Source organism: Dipodomys ordii, unplaced genomic scaffold (assembly GCF_000151885.1).
Source record: "Dipodomys ordii isolate 6190 unplaced genomic scaffold, Dord_2.0 Scaffold53, whole genome shotgun sequence".
Taxonomy (NCBI): Eukaryota; Metazoa; Chordata; class Mammalia; order Rodentia; family Heteromyidae; genus Dipodomys; species Dipodomys ordii.
In genome coordinates, this window is record NW_012267269.1 from 2,077,710 (window position 1) to 2,094,435 (window position 16,726).

Genomic DNA, 16,726 nt, shown 5'->3' on the forward strand with positions numbered 1-16,726 from the left:
TGCTTATGTGGTGCTGAGGAATCGAACCCAGGGCCTCATGCATGCAAGGCAAGCACTCTACCACTGAGCCACCTTCCCAGCCCCTGACATAATTTTTGTTATAGAATTTAAAAAATATTTTATTGTTATGGTAGAGCTGATAAACAGAGGGGTTACAGTTACATGAGTCAGGTAATGATGAGTACAACTGTTTTTGAATCATGTCTCCCCTTCTACTCTCACCCAATTTTCTTTCCCATCCCTACCCACAAGGTGTACATAGTTCATTTTCCATGTAATGCCTAGGAGTACCACTGTTGTATTTATTTACCCTTTGTTCTACCTTTTCTGTGGCTCCCCTACCCTCCCAAATACAAGCAAACTAACAAACAAGATAAAGGAAAAGAAAAACAGCAACAACAGCAGCTAAAAAATATCTCATTTACTTTTCTTGGAGTTCATTTCATAAAATGTTATTTTATATGATCACACATAGCTATTGAGCCTTTGTGATCTGCTCCTATGCATATCCTTCTTTGGCTTCAGTGTGTGGATATCTAGAGATCTATATAATTTATCATGTCCCATTGTACGTATATATATTTACAGAATATTGTTATAGTTGTTTTATTTATGTTTTTGTTGTTAGTCTTTTGCTGTCTTATGTGTCAGACTTTATTCAAAGGATATGTGTGTTTTACACACATACTGTGTGTGTGTGTGTGTGTGTGTGTGTGTGTGTATAATTGGGTTCAGTACTATCTATGCTTTTAAATCTCCATTTGGGGAGTGTCTTGGGAACATTTCAAGTATATATGGGGATTACTGTATTTTTTTTTTTTTTTTGCCAGTCCTAGGGCTTGAATTGTGGACCTGGACATTGTCCCTGGACTCCTTTTGCTCAAGGCTAATGCTCTACCACTTTGAGCCATAGCACCACTTCTGTTTTTTTTCTATGATTAATTGGAGATAGGAATCTCATGGACTTCCCTGTCCAGGAGATCCTCAGATCCTAGCCTTCTGAGCCACCAATGCCTGGCAAGACTGCTGTACTTTATAATGTAATTTTGTTCTGCAATATCTATTCTTCCATTCCTTCTCTACTTATAAACATTATTTCATGAGTACGTCTGTGTAATAAGCATTTTCATATTATTTATTTCTTTATTTTTACATTTTATTTTTGTTGGTCATGGGGATTGAACTCTGGGCTTGGGTGCTGACCTTGAGCTCTTTAGCTCAAGGTGAGTGCTCTACCACTTGAGCCACAGCACCACTTCCATTTTCTGGTGGCTAATTGGAAAAAAGAGTCCCACAGACTTTCCTGTCTGGGCTGGATTTGAATCTCAATCCTCAGATCTCAGCCTCCTGAGTAGCTAGGATTACAGGTGTGAGCCACAGGCACCCAGCCTAGTTAGTTTTTAAACAAGTATATGTTTTTCTCATTAAAACAACAAAACTCTTCTTTGTTTTCATTTACCAAAAAAAGGGTGTCTGAAGTTTTATTTCCACTTACTCAACTTTCACTTGGTTAGAAAAAAAAATGAGACATGTTCATTTGAAACTCTTTTGTACACCTACCTAAAGGTTAACATATTATAAAAAAGAGTCTTACCCTTTCTTCCTACTTATTCCATTCTTCGTTGACTGTATTACTGTGAAATTTTATCAGAGTTACTAATGACTTCATGCCCAGTAAACATCATTTTGCCTGACCTTTCTGGGGCATTGGACATAGCTGACAACTCTTTCCTTGAAATGACATCATACCTTTCTGTTTTCCTTTTCCTCTTTTGATCTTCATAGTTTGCTATGAAATGCTGGAATTCTTCAGAATTTGTACTAGATTCTTTTACTTTCCTTCAAATACTCTAAAGGCAAGTTTCAGACAATATTTGTAGATGATTCCCAAATTTATATCAGGCCTCCCTCTGGGCTTTGCATTGGTATGTTTAGCTACTTTTACTATTTTTCTACTTTGTTCTTTGTTCACTCATTTAAGACCTGATATTTATAGGAATTGTACTGGAGCTACAAGTGTCTTATGTATCTGACCAAAACAGAATTCATGATTCAAATCCCTTGCTTATGAAAATAAGCAAACATACCACCTAAGACCTTTTCTGTATCTCTCCCCTTTTCTGTATCTCTTATTTTTTTTCAACTGCTGACATCCATCTAGTCCTTTTAATTTGTAAACCCTGGATTAATCTTGATGTCTCTCTCTCTCTCTCTCTCTCTCTCTCCATCATGGGGCTTGAACTCTGAGCTTGAGTGCTGTCTGTGCACTCCTCAGCTCAAGGTAAGTGCTCTACCACTTGAGCCACAGCGCCACTTCCATTTTCTGGTGGTTAATTGGAGATAAGAGTCTCATGGACTTTCCCTAGGCTGGCTTTGAATCTTGATCCTCAGATCTCATCCTCCTGAGTAGCTAGGTTACAGGTGGGAGCCACCGGGGGCGCCTGGCCTTTTCTCTTCTTTTATCTCAGCACTTGAGCTATCATTATCCAATCCACTGGAATCCAATTAATATAGTCTAAATGAAGTGTCACTAAGGGCTGGCCATTATCTTTTCTAAGTATCTTCCCAGCACACCTACGATTCCCATTACTCTAAGTATCATAGACCAAACTATCATGACTTGACTTGTGAAGTAGCTTCTAATTGGTCCTAACTGCATTCATTTTCAGCTACCATCTGGCAATTTGCCATATGGGTGTAAGCATGAATTTTTTAAGTATTCCTTTAATTCATCTGTCCAATTTTTTATCTGTAAAATTTCTTACTGTGAAGATAAGATTTGCTGTGTATAGAATAATGCGAAGTGCTAAATTCTTAGTAAATTATTAATGAAACTTATCAGTTGTACATTAAGCCAAATAAGGTATGATTAAGACAAAATTTTATTAGATTTGAATGGAGTAATATCTTACTGATACTTATTTGTATTATATATGTTCACACTGAGATATGGCACTTTCAGTATGTGATCTTACTATATGTGATTTTTCTTAATTAAAAGGCTAAGAAGCACCAAGCCTTCCTAGTAGAGACATGTGAAAATAATGTGAAAGAATTGGAATCGATCTTGGACAGTTTTACTGTGTCGGGCCAGTGGACATCAGGTTAGTTGAAGGTATAAAATGACAGATGCATCTGTCAATGTTCCAAAGTCACTACATTTTGGGAATTCTGCAGATGCTTCTTATAGTCCCTCATCTCAACATGTTTTGATTTGATGACATGATAAGAGCAGTTCTCACAGCAGTAATTTGGCCTAGCTGGCTGGGAAAGGGTGACGGAGTGTGGACCTGCTGTTGTCCTCCCAGAACTTGATTTACAAGTGTTGGGGGTCTATATGATTGGACAGATAAGGGCTCACTTGCTGTGTTCTGAATCCAACTGAGAAAAAAGTCCTTACAGTATACCTGCAAGGGGAACAGATGTTTCCATCAAACTGAGCCAAATTCTGAGCCAACCTTCAGCAACTTAAAGGTTATACATTCAAAAGGTTATGTAGGACATAGATTGTAACTGCATATCCTCTAATATTGCTTTCTAAACTGAATCTTGGATTCATTTTCTACTGTCATATATATGATTATATAACTATAACTGTATATATATAATACTATATACACATATAAACTTGCCAAGTAAGTGTGCTTAGACAAAATATTTTGGTTTGAGTTTTAGTCTACATAGTATAATCAAGAACTGTAACAGTCTTCTATTAGGTAGAAATATTTTGGGAACTAGCAAAAACATTAGTTACCAAATGAATTCTGTTCACAATTTCTACTTTAATTTTGTGTGATTATGCCAGTATGTTTGCTATACTAGCTCTGACTTAATATTTGTACTTTTTTGCCTTCAGTTTTCTTGCTGTACTGTTACCCTCAAATTAATTAGTTGTTTTAAGATCCAATTATTTTATTCAAATGACATATACAGTGAGATTGCTTACATTTAAAAATTGAGCCAAACAGTAATTTGGCACATGAGGTTTTAGAAAGGATCTGATCAAGTCTTGTATTTTAGCTTTTACATCTATAAATTTCTGTTGGTGAACAGTTGGAAATCTAATTTGATTTGCTATTTTTTGAGTCTGCACTTTATTCTTCAAATGTTTTCAGCAGTAATTTTCATAAATTAATGAGTAATTTTCTTTGTTTTTATTTTAACATTTTCCCAAAGCATCAGCATTTCATGGTTTGTTATGGTGGGAAAATCAAAGCATATCAAATTAACATTAAAAACATAAGTATCCGGTTTTCAATTATATTTGGTAAGGCTTCAGAAGTAGCCAAATATTGTGGTGCATGCTTATAATTACATCTACCAAAGAAGCCAAGGCAAGAAGACAGTGACTTTGAGGCTAGTTCAGGAAAAGTTATGGAGACTCTATTAAACAAAATATTAAAACAAAACCCACACTAAAAGGGCTGGAGGAATGGCTCAAGAGATAGAGCACTTTCCCAGCTTTCATGAGGCTCTAATTTTAGTTCCAAGTGCAGCAAATGAGTAAATAAAAGTTAAAAACTAGTGTTTTTTTTATCTTTTGCAGTGATATTCTTTTTAAAAAAATGGAAATGCATCAGTGTCTAATAGGGTTTAGAATCTTTATAAAGTTTAAATGTTACCATAGAAAATCTTGTACTTCACTGTTATGCTGAGTATTTCTTTAGAATTGAATATAAAAAGATAGCCGGGCGCTGGTGGCTCATGCCTGTAATCCTAGCTACTCAGGAGATTGAGATCTGAGGATCGCGGTTCAAAGCCAGCCCGGGAAGCTTTTTTTGCTCAAAGATAGTGCTCTACCACTTAGTCACAGCTCTACTTCTAGATTTTGCTGGTCAGTTGGAGATTAGAATCTCACAGTCCTTCCTACTTGGGATGACTTCAAACCACAATTCTCAGATCTCAGCCTCCTGAGTAGCTAGGTTTACAGGCATGAGACAGCAGTGCCCTGCTTTTAGTTGTGCTTTTCTTAGTGTGTAACTTTCGTGCTTTTAAAAATTTAAACATTAAAATGAAATAGTTGCATGTTAAGTCTTGAGCAGTTCTCGATAGTTGCACTTTAATTTTAAGAATTTCTGTTGCTTAATATTTATAATATACTGAAGAATCACACGTTTAAAAACTTCTAGGGATTAAGAATGTATGTATGACATAAAATATACATAAAACATGTATATTTCATTTTTAGAGTAAGTCTACTTCAAATGTAAACATATTCCTACCTTGTGATAATAGCATATTGTTAGAATTTATAGGAAAATTAAATTGGTTATCTTGGGAAGTTTTCCAGAGATCCTTTGTTTTATTGTTATGGCAAGTAGGTGATTATGCTTTATTTTTCTTTTCTATACCTTTGGATTCAATAATTTAATACATGGCATGTATCTATCATCTATTTCAGGAAAAGTAAACATGTGGTCAAATTTAGAGGAATGGTTATAAATGTTTTTATTTGCTATGTGAAATGTAATGAATGAAAATTATTCTCAGGTCTTAAAATAAGATTCTTAGTTCACTTTGCATTGACACTGGTATAGGGAAAGAGATATGGATCCAGTTTCAGTCTTCTACATGCTGATAATCAGTTTTTCCATCACCATTTGTTGAAGAATCTATTTTTTCTCCAGTGTATGTTTTGGGCTCCTCCATCAAAAATCAAATGGTTGTAGCTGCATGGATTTATTTCTGGGTCTTCTACTATGTTTCATTGGTTTTCATGTCTGTTTGTGTGCCATTACCATGCTGCTTTTGTTACTATGGCTTCGAAGGCTACTTTGAAGTATGATGCTGTGATACCTCCAATATTGCTTTTGCTTTCCTCTTAAGATTGATTTGGTTATTTATGGTATTTTGTTTTTTTCATATGAATTTGAGCATTGATTTTTCTGTTTCTTACAAATGCCATTGAGATTTTGATGGGAATTACATTAAGCCTGTATATTGCTTTTGGTAATATATCCATATTCACAATATTGATTCTGCCAATCTATGAGTGTGGGAAGTCTTTTTTTTTTATCTTTTTGTATCTTTTCAGTTTCTTTCTTCAAGATTTTACAGTTTTCATTGTAGAGATTTTTCCTTCTTCAGTTTAATACTAGGTATTTTTTTAAAAAGCTGTAGTATATGGAATTTTGCTATCCTGATTTTTATCTCAGCTTGTTCATTTTGTTCATGTTCAGAAAAGTTAGGGGTTTTTTAATATTGATTTTTGTATCCTGATACATTGCTAAAGGTATATGTCAGATCTAGGACTTTGGAATCTTTAGTCTTTTAGGTATAAGATTATGTCATCTACAGATCAAGATATATTGTTCACATAAATTGACCTGTTGAGTTACAAAAACCCTTTTGCACAAATATTTAAAGATAATAAAAACAAAGTTAGAAGAGAAATCAATGATTCAATCTATTAATTAGAAAAAATGCTAAAAATGGTAAAAGATTCATCCAGATGCTATATACACCTTAAATTTAAAAATGGGTGTCATATGTATGTAATATACTTTGATCATATTTTTCATATTTTCCTCCTTTTGTGAACTCTTTTTCTCCTTTCAGTCTTCTCTGGTTCATTCTCAGTAGTCATGTCCTTTAAAATATATCTAGAGTCCACATATAAGAAAAAAAAAAATCAGCCGGGCGTTAGTGCCTCACGCCTGTAATCCTAGCTACTTAGGAGGCTGAGATCTGAGGATCGTGGTTCAAAACCAGCATGGGCAGGAAAGTCCCTGAGACTCTTATCTCCAATAAACCATTCAAAAACCGGAAGTGGCGCTGTGGCTCAAGAGGTGGAGCACTTGCCTTGAGCTGAAGAGTGCAGGGACAGCGGCCAAGCCCAGAATTCAAGCCCCACGACCAAAAAAAAAAAAAAAAAAAGAAAAGAAAAAAAATCTGCTGTATTTGTCAGAATCTGGCTCATTTCAGATAATTTCTACTTTCATCCATTGCATTCTTTATGGTGTATCTACAACCATATTTGCCCTTCATTTTATTCTTCAACTAGCATACATTAATAATATAAGGGAGTTTCATTGTGATAATTTCATAGATACATATAGTATACTTTGGAAAAGTTTACCCTCTACTTTTTATATTCCTATACCTTGCCTCCACACTTGTGCCTTCTTTTAAAGTAGCATTTAGTTTCCAGCATTTTCCTTTATCCATTTCGCTGGTTATGGACACCTCAGGCTGATTCCATAACTTGACTACTGTGGATGTGCAGCAAAAAGCTGGACTGGAAATGTGGCTCAAGTGGTAGAATGCCTGCTGGGCAAGCAAGTGAACATAATGCCCTGAGTTCAAACACAAGTTACTGGCAAAACAAAAAACACTATGAGCAAACTAAAGTGAAATTCTAATAAGGGCTCAAATAATCAAGAATTTTTTTTTTTTGGTCGGTCGTGGGGCTTGAAGGCTGGGCTTGGGCGCCGTCCCTACACTCTTCAGCTCAAGGCCAGCGCTCTACCACTTGAGTCACAGCGCCACTTCCTGTTTTCTAGTGGTTTATTGGACATAAGACTTTCCTGCCCCAGCTGGCTTTGAACTGTGATCCTGAGATCTCAGCCTCCTGAGTAGCTAGGATTACAAGCATGAGCCATTGGCACCCAGCTAGGTTTTTACTTTTTTAACTGAACTTCCACACTGATTTCTAAAGTGTCTGCACTAATTTACATTCCAACAAATAATTTTTAAAGGTTACTTCCCTCTGATCTTTGTCAATATTTGCTTTTTTAAATATAAGATATCTATTTGGGGGCTGAGAAGTTGGCTTAGTGGAGTGCGTGCCTAGCATGCATGAGGCCCTGGGTTCGATTCCTTCGCACCACATAAGCAGAAGTGGTGCTGTGACTCAAATGGTAGAGTGCTAGCCTTGAGCTGAAGAGCTGAGGGGCAGTGCCTAGGCCCAGAGTTCGCAACCCCCCCCCAAAAAAAAAAAAAGAAAAGTAAAGAAAAAATATCCATTTGGACTGGGGTGAGATGGAATCTCAGTGATGTCCTGATTTTTATCTCCCTTAATAAATTTGTGCTGTAATTTCCTGGGCTGTTGGGAGTCATTTCAGAAAGTCTGCTTATTCCTATAATATGAAGTGTTTACACATGTTTTGCCTAGCAGTTTCAAAGTTTCAGGTCTTTAATCCATTTTAATCTAATTTTATACAGGATTAGAAATAGAGATTAGTTTCAATCTTCTTTTTTTTTTTGGGGGGGGTCCGGTCATGGGGCCTGAACTCTTGGCCTGGCCGCTGTCCCTTAGCTCTTCAGCTCAAGGCTAGTGCTCTACCACTTGAGCCACAGCCCCACTTCCGGCTTTTTTTCTGCTTATGTGGTGCTGAGGAATCGAACCCAGGGCCTCAAGGCAAGCACTATACCACTGAGCCACCTTCCAAGCCCCAGTTTCAATCTTCTGTAAGTAGAGGTTCAGCTTTCCTAACATTATTTGTCATAGAGAGGCTGTCTCCAACAAATGTTTTTGACTCCTTTGAGCTGAATCAAATGGCTGCAATTGTGTGGGCTTATTTCTGTTTTTTTTTTTACACTATTCCACTGATATATATTTTTATATAAATATAAAAATAGATATAATATATGTTTGTGCCAGAAGAATGCTATTTTTATTACTGTGGTTCTGTACTATAATTTATAATTTAAAATAAACTATTTTGAAATCCTCAGTATTTCTCTTTTTGCTGAGGTTGTTTTGGTTATTCAGGTTCTTTAATGCTTGCATATGAATTTTAGCAATAATTTTATTATTTCAGTATATTGACATTTTGATGGGAGTTGATTTGTTTAGATTGCTTTGCTAGTATATCCATTTTTGCAGCTTTTTATATTTTAGTGTTATCTTCATTTTCTTCAAAATTTTATAGTTATTTCTAGGTTTTTTCCTTCTCCTTTTTTTTTTTTTTTTCAGTTGTAGGGTTTGAACTTAGGGCCTGGGCACTGTCCCAGCTCTTTTGCTCAAGGTTAATGCTCTACCATTTTAAGCCACAGCTCCACTTCCAGGTTTGAGTAGTTGATTGGAGATAAGAGTCTTATTGGCTGGCTTTGAACTGCAGTCCTCTGATCTCATCCTCCTAAGTAGCTAGGATTACAGGTTTGAGCCACCGATGCCTGGTGCCTGGCTAGTTTTGTGTGTTGATTTTGTATCCTACTACTTTGCCAAAAATGTTTATCAAATCTAAGGAATTTTTTTATTGTCAAGTTAAAGAGGGGTTTCAGTTACCTACGTAAGATAATGAGTACATTTCTTGTCAACCTTTTTACCCATTCCTTCAATTTTCTCCCACTTTCCCTCTTCCACAATCCCCCTCAAGTTGTACAGATCATTTCTAACATACTGTCTTGTGTATCACTGTTGCATTGGTTCCCCCTTGTCCTTTGTCTCACCATTCTGTTGTTCCCCTTTCCTTCCTTAATTCAAATCAACATATATACAATACAGGGTACCAAAATCAAATACAGTGACAACAGAGGATATACCATAGGGGGAAGAACATACAAAGGAAACAAAAAATCACATAGTACATTAAAAACAACCAACAACAACAACAAAGAAAAATCTCTTGTATCCATGTCTTGGAGTTTATTTTGCTTAGCATCATCTTATATGATCATATGTGCATAGCTATGGAGCTATTCTGCTCATTTGCTAAGATTATCCTAGATGTATACTAATTATTGCAAACAAAGGAAACCATGGGACCTATGTTTCTTTGGAAAAATCTAAGAATTTTAAGATAAAGTCCTTAGGGTCTTTTAAGTATAAGATCATGTCATCTGCATATAGGAATAATCTGATTTATTCCTTTCTTATTTGAATCCTTTTAGTTCTTTCTCTTACCTTTGGATATGAATTAAAGTACTATATTGAGTAAGAATAGGGAGAGGTTTGATAATCAAGGTTTGATAATATTCAGCAGTGAATCTTGCTTGTCTTTGTCTTGGTTGGAAGGCTATGCAGTTTTGGGATCTGAACTCAGGCCTTTTGTTTGCTAGGCCCAGATAAGGTCTAGAATGTTTTCCTGGTTCTTGTCTTGGACTGTGATCCTACTCCCAAGGCCTCTCAAATAGCTAGGATTCAGCCACTGCAGCTGGTGGGAAGCACTATTATTTTTGTATCTCATTTGTCATTACAGATTTGTTTATATTGTTTGTATCTTCTTCATTCAATTATGGTAGATTTTATATGTAGAGAAACATCCCTTTCCCCTAGAGCATCTGTTAATTTTATTAATTCAGATCTTCTCTCTTTTGTTAATTTGGTTAAGGGATTGTCAATCTTAATTATCTTTTTGAAGAATCAACTTTATTTAATCAATTCTTTGTATTGATCTTTTAGTATGTATTTCATTAATTTCTGTTATGATCTTAATTTTTGTTCTTCTGCATTTATGTTTGAATTGTACTTGTTTTTCTAAGAAGTTGATATGTATCATCAGGTCACTTATTTGAGAATTCTATAAGTTTAACATAGGAACTGATAGCTACAAACTTTTATTTTGCTTTTCTGTGTCCCAAAAGTTCTCATAGGTTTTAGTTTTCATTTTTATTTGATCTAGGAGTATTTTTCTTTCCCCATATCTTTGTTAACTTAGAAATCATTCAAAAGTGATAGTTCATTCTCAATGTGTTTGACTATAGTGTCTCAGGTTGACTTCTAGTATTCTTCTTTTATAGTCTATTAAAATGCAATAAGTTATTTCAGTTTTCTTGGGTAGTTAAGACATGTTTTTTCTTTTTGTCGATCATGGGGGCTGAACTCTGGGCTTGGGCACTGCCCTCAGCTATTTAGCTCAAGGCTAGTGCCCTACCACTTGAGCCACTCCTCCACTTCTGGCTTTTTTCTGCTTGTGTGGTGCTGAGGAATCGAATCCAAGGCCTCATGCATGTGAGGCAAGCACTGTACTACTGAGCTAACTTCCCAGCCCCTAAGACTTTTTTTGTACATGTCCACGAACTTGAACTCTGGGCTTGGGCACTGCCCTCAGCTCTTGAGCTCAAGGCTAGTGCTCTACCACTTGAGCCACTCCTCCACTTCTGGCTTTTTATTTTTTGTGGTTAATTGGAGATCAGAGTCTCACAGACTTTCCTGCTGAAGCTGGCTTTGAACCATGGTCCTCAGATTTCAGCCTCTTGAAGAGCTAGGATTACAAGTGTAAGCAACTGGCACCTTCTTGTGTCCTAAAATATGATGTATTTTGGAGAAAGATTTATGAGCTTCTGAGAAAAATATATACTCTCAAGTTGGTGTATGGAATATTCTGTAGATGTTAAGTCTATTTCATTTCTTTTTTTTTTTTGGGTCCGGTCGTGGGGCCTGAACTCTGGGTCTGGGCGCTGTCCCTCAGCTCTTCAGCTCAAGGCTAGTGCTCTACCACTTGAGCCACAGCGCCACTTCCAGCTTTTTTCCTTTTGCTTATGTGGTGCTGAGGAATCGAACCCAGGGCCTCAGGCATGCAAGGCAAGCGCTCTACCACTGAGCCACCTTCCCAGCCCCAGTCCATTTCATTTCTAAATCTGAAATTCTCCTTAATTTTTCACATAGATAATCTACATGTTGACAATAATGTGGTATTGAAGTTACCCACTATTACTGTGTTGGAGTCTATGTGTAGTTTTATGTCCAATAGTATTACTTTTAAAGAAAATTTTCATGAAATGCACAATATTCATTGTGTATGTTTAAAATTGTTATATCTAGCCAGGCGCCAGTGGCTCGCACCTGTAATCCTAGCTACTCAGGAGGCTGAGATATGCATATCACGGTTCAAAGCCAGCCCGGGAAGGAAAGTCTGTGAGACTCTTATCTTCAATGGCTTAGTGATAATGAATTTTTTAGTTTTTCTTTATCATAGAATATTTTTATGATTTTATTCCTTTTTTAATTTTAAAGGAAGTTTTGTTGGATACAGTACTCTAGACTCACAGTTATTTCCTTGAAATATTTCATTCTATAATCTCCTTGCTTCCAGTTTCTGCTGAGAAATCTTTTTTTGATGGGTTTACTTTTGTATGTGACTTGGTATTTCTCTCTTGTAGCTTTCAATATTATTTCTTAGTTGTATATACATAATGTTTAAACTATAATATGCCTTTGGGAGTGTTTTTTTCTGGTCCAATTCATTCACTTGGTGTCCTAAAAAGCTCATGTATCTGAATGACTGTCTCTTTCTTACAATTTGTGGTATTTATTTTTGCTATTATTACATTTATTTTCTATGCTTTTAGTTTGAAGTGTTTCTCTTTATGTCTGTTCTTCACAGGTTTGGTCCTTGAGGTCTTACTATTTTTTTTTTTTTTTGGGGTCTGGTCGTGGGGCCTAAACTCTGGGCCTGGGTGCTGTCCCTCAGCTCTTCAGCTCAAGGCTAGTGCTCTACCTCTTGAGCCACAACACCACTTCTGGCTTTTTTCTTTTTGCTTATGTGGTGCTGAGGAATCAACCCAGGGCCTCATGCATGCAAGGCAAGCGCTGTACCACTGAGCCACCTTCCCAGCCCAGGTCTTACTAACTTTTTTTTCTCATTATCTTCATATTCTAATTTATCAACCTTGTTTTGAGCTCTGATACTCTGTTTTAAACTAGATCCAGTCTACTAATGAAGCTTTCAGCTGAGTTTTAAAAATTTTTACTCACTATTTACTGAATTACAATTTAACTTTTTTGGGACTTTTATTTTTTAAATTGAGTTCTTCATATTTATATCATTCCCTGAATTTTCTTCCTCATTTTGTCCAGGTGATTATTTGTTGTCTATTGGAATTTACCCAGATGTTTATTCATATGCTCTTTTAATTTTATTATCATTCTAATAAAATGTAGTCGAATTTTTTCTGCTATTCCATTTTACATTGTTTCTTATTTTTAGGTCCCCAGAGTGACTGTCTCAGATAGTAGGTTCCTTCTCAAGCTGGTGCCCAGCTATAGTTGTCTGATATATGTTGAGTGAGAAAATGGATTTCTTCTCTAATGGTAGTTCATTATGCAGGAGGAGTTACTGTTGCGCTAAATCTTTGCAGTGTGTTTAAAACTTTTGAAAACTGGGCTAGGACTACTAATTTCTTCATGTGGGTACCTTTCTTACCTTATGATTATAGCTTTGGCTATATTCCATTGGTGGTTTTTGTGTTTCCTCATTAAACATTTTTTTTAACTTGTTTTACTATTTCTTTCATAATTCCTCTCTTTCTGTCTTATGAGCCAAATCACCTTATGTCATCATGGCCCTTAATTAAACTTTGAAATCTTAGTGGTTTTACTTTACAGAATAATTAACATTGTGTAATTAGTTCAGAAATATGTTAACATATATAGTTTTATTAATTAAAATATGGCTTTTGAAGCTGGGTGCTAGTGTCTCATGCCTGTAATCCTAGCTATTCAGGAGGCTGAGATCTGAGGATCGGGGTTCACAGCTAGCCTGGGCAGGAAAGTCTGTGAGACTTATTTCCAATTAACCACCAGTAAACCAGAAGTGGCACTGTGGCTCAAGTAGTAGTGCCTTAAGCTGAACAGCTCAGTAACAGGGCTCAGGCCCAGAGTTCAAGTCCTATGACTGGCAAAAAAATACAGCTTTTGTAGGGCTTTGACTTTGCCTTTCTAAGGAATTATATTATTTGAGTTTGAGTTCTCCCTTGAATCTATCATATTTTAGTTAATACATTTGTAGATACTTGCATACAACCCAACATTGTTTACTTATAGGTTTATAGATTAACTTTAACTTTCACATATGTGGGAAAACATGCTACTTTTCTCTCTCTAGGCTTGACTTACATAATTTTTCCAAGTCTTTCCATTTCTTTACAATGTTACAATATCATTGTTTTTAATGGATGAGTAAAAGTCCACTGTGTATATAAAACCACATTTTCTTGATCCATTTGTTCATTGAAGGGCAGTTGAGCTGATTTCATACCTTGACTATGATGAATAATGCTGTAATGAACATGGTTGTGCTGGGGGCTTTCCTGTTTTCTCGTTTGTGATCTTTTGGATCTACCCAGGAATGACATTGCAGTGGGTGAGATGGGGCCAAGGGGAGAGCTATAGACAAATGAAGAGGAGAAGGGGAGTGATAATACAGCCAATTTTATATTTCCTACAAAATTAAGAAAAGTAAGGAAAGGGATGGTTGGGAGGGATAGGTGTGAATGTTGAAAGGGATTGATCAAGACATTGATCAAGACATTGATCAAGAAACATTGCATTCATAATTGCTTTGTTAAATGACAACTCCTTTGTAAAACCACTTAAAGTTAATAACAAAAAAAAGAAAATACAGATTTTACTAATAGGGGGTTAAACTCATGAAAAAATAAGTTAAGAAAGATTACAAGTAAACTGAAAATAGGATAATAGGCTTAAAATTTCTGAGAGACTATGTATGGCAAGGACACTGAAATCAGATTTGTGATTTGAATGGCAGAATATAGAGGGAGAATACAGTTATATAAAGGAAAAGAGTAAAAAATTATTATAAGTGTAAAGGAAAAACACAATATTAGCTGGGCACCAATGGCTTATACCTGTAATCCTAGCTACTCACAAAGCTGAGATCCAAGGATGTGGTTTGAAGCAAGCCTGGGCAGAAAAGTCCCTAAGACTCTTTATATCTAATAAACTACTCAGAAAAAGCTGGAAGTAGTGCTGTGGCTCAAATGGTAAAACACTAGCTTGAGCACAAAGAGGCTCAGGGATGACACCCAGTCCCTGAGTTCAAACCCCAGGACCAGCCAAAAAACAAAGAAAAAACTCCATAAAAAATGTAACCTAAAAGAAGAGCAAAAGTCTTTCACCAAGAAAAAAAAATCTCAAGTTTTTCTTTAAAAGAGGTGAGAATTACATTAATATTAATAATTAAGAAATTTTTTGTATTTATTGCTATTGTGGAAAGGAGCTAAAGAAGTAAGATCTAGAGAAGAAAGTTGGAGGTTTAGAGAAATATGATTAACCATGGCATGGGTGGGTAAGTTAGATTTAAAGCAAAGTTAGTAGTCTGTTCCTGCTGTGAAAGAGAGTTGCTGAAGAGTCTATAAAAGACTTCCTTCTTGGCCTTCAACACTAGACTTGTGGCCACTCTTCATGAATGAAGTAATTGGAAGGAAAACTGGATGAAGAGTGGAAATAATTAAGACAGTTGGAACCAGTCTGAACTGTGGATATAGTGAATATATTAGCTAGAATCTATCAGAACGTCTATATTTATCTTCCATTTCCTATAATCATAATTTTTAGAAGATTATAGTTGTTATCTTGTTTCTTTTTTTTTTTTTTTGTTGGTCGTGGGGCTTGAACTCTGGGCTTGGGCACTATCCCTCAGCTCTTCAGCTCAAGGCGAATGCTCTACCGCTTGAGCTACAAGGTCATTCCGGTTTTCTAGTGGTTTATTGGAGATAAGAGTCTCATGGACTTTCCTGCACAGGATGGCTTTGAACCGTAATCCTCAGATCTCAGCCTCCTAAATAGCTAGGATTACAGGCATGAGCCACCGGTGCCTGGCTATTTTGTTTCTTTTTAATTTTTATTCTAATTTTTTTTTTTTGGGTCTGGTCGTGGGGCCTGAACTCTGGGCCTGGGCGCTGTCCCTGAGCTCTTCAGCTCAAGGCTAGCACTCTACCACTTGAGCCACAGCCACACTTCCAGCTTTTTTCTTTTTTGCTTATGTGGTGCTGAGGAATTGAACCCAGGGCCTCAGGCATGCAAGGCAAGCGCTCCCACTGAGCCATCTTCCCAGCCTCTTTTATTCTAATTTTTATTTTGGCCAGCTGTGACTTGGAACTCTAAAACCAACCATATTAGAAGAGTGTATATTGTGAAACATTCTAGTTTAGCAAAATTTGTGTAGTATCACCATTGCAGTCTCTTTACCAATTTTTCATCTATACCTTTTAAAACCATTTAATTTCCAGATAAATAATAGGAAAATTATGTTTCTGATTAACATGAAGTATCTATTCCTTATTCAATTGATGACATAAAAACTCTTTTCAAAGAGCATCAGTGGATAACCCTCTATCCATTTGTTGATGTTCATTTTTCTTTTAACTGAGTCATGCTTCCCTTTGAATTTCTTATAACTTAAAAACTGAGTTACATTGTCATTAAAAATATTTTTACACATGATCTTACAATGTAGCCCATGTTGATCTTGAATTTATGATACTCCTGCCTTGTACTTCTCAGTGCTAGGATTATAGGTATGCTACCATAACCAGCTGTTAACTATTATCAAGATATCTTAATATTCAATAAAAACTAAAATAAAATTAAAGAATATTTGGGTATATATATATATATATTTATATATATATATATATAACAGGAGAAATTCTTATATCTATCTATCTATCTATCCATATATATATATATATAACAGGAGAAATTCTTATATCTATTTAGTCATTTTCCTCTTAACCACATGGTCATACATTATGTTTATAACTTGCTTATTTCATTACATATACTATATTTATTCACTCTGAGCAAAGATTTTTGGTTGGATATGGGTCTATCCTTGGTGAGGTACTTTAAACTTTTATGCCAAAAGAATTTTTACCATTAAATACACTCCTTATGTTGAGTTGAAATTATTTATTAATGATTTTTTATTATGATGCAAAAACAGAATATAACAATCAATTTAACCATTTTAAGTCTACAACTCAGTAGTATTAAGTATATTCACATTATTGTGACCCATATCTCTTTTTTTTTTTTTTT

The 16,726-nt window shown here is 35.7% G+C and overlaps 1 protein-coding gene across 1 annotated transcript in view; it reads left to right on the plus strand.

The window, feature by feature from the left end:
- Ccdc171 (coiled-coil domain containing 171) overlaps positions 1-16,726 on the plus strand; it is a 310,385-nt gene that overhangs the window by 91,198 nt on the left and 202,461 nt on the right. Inside the window, exon 10 of the mRNA XM_013020745.1 lies at positions 3,002-3,104. Within this exon, the coding sequence (XP_012876199.1) occupies positions 3,002-3,104 (103 nt within the window). The remainder of the gene's footprint in view (positions 1-3,001; positions 3,105-16,726) is intronic.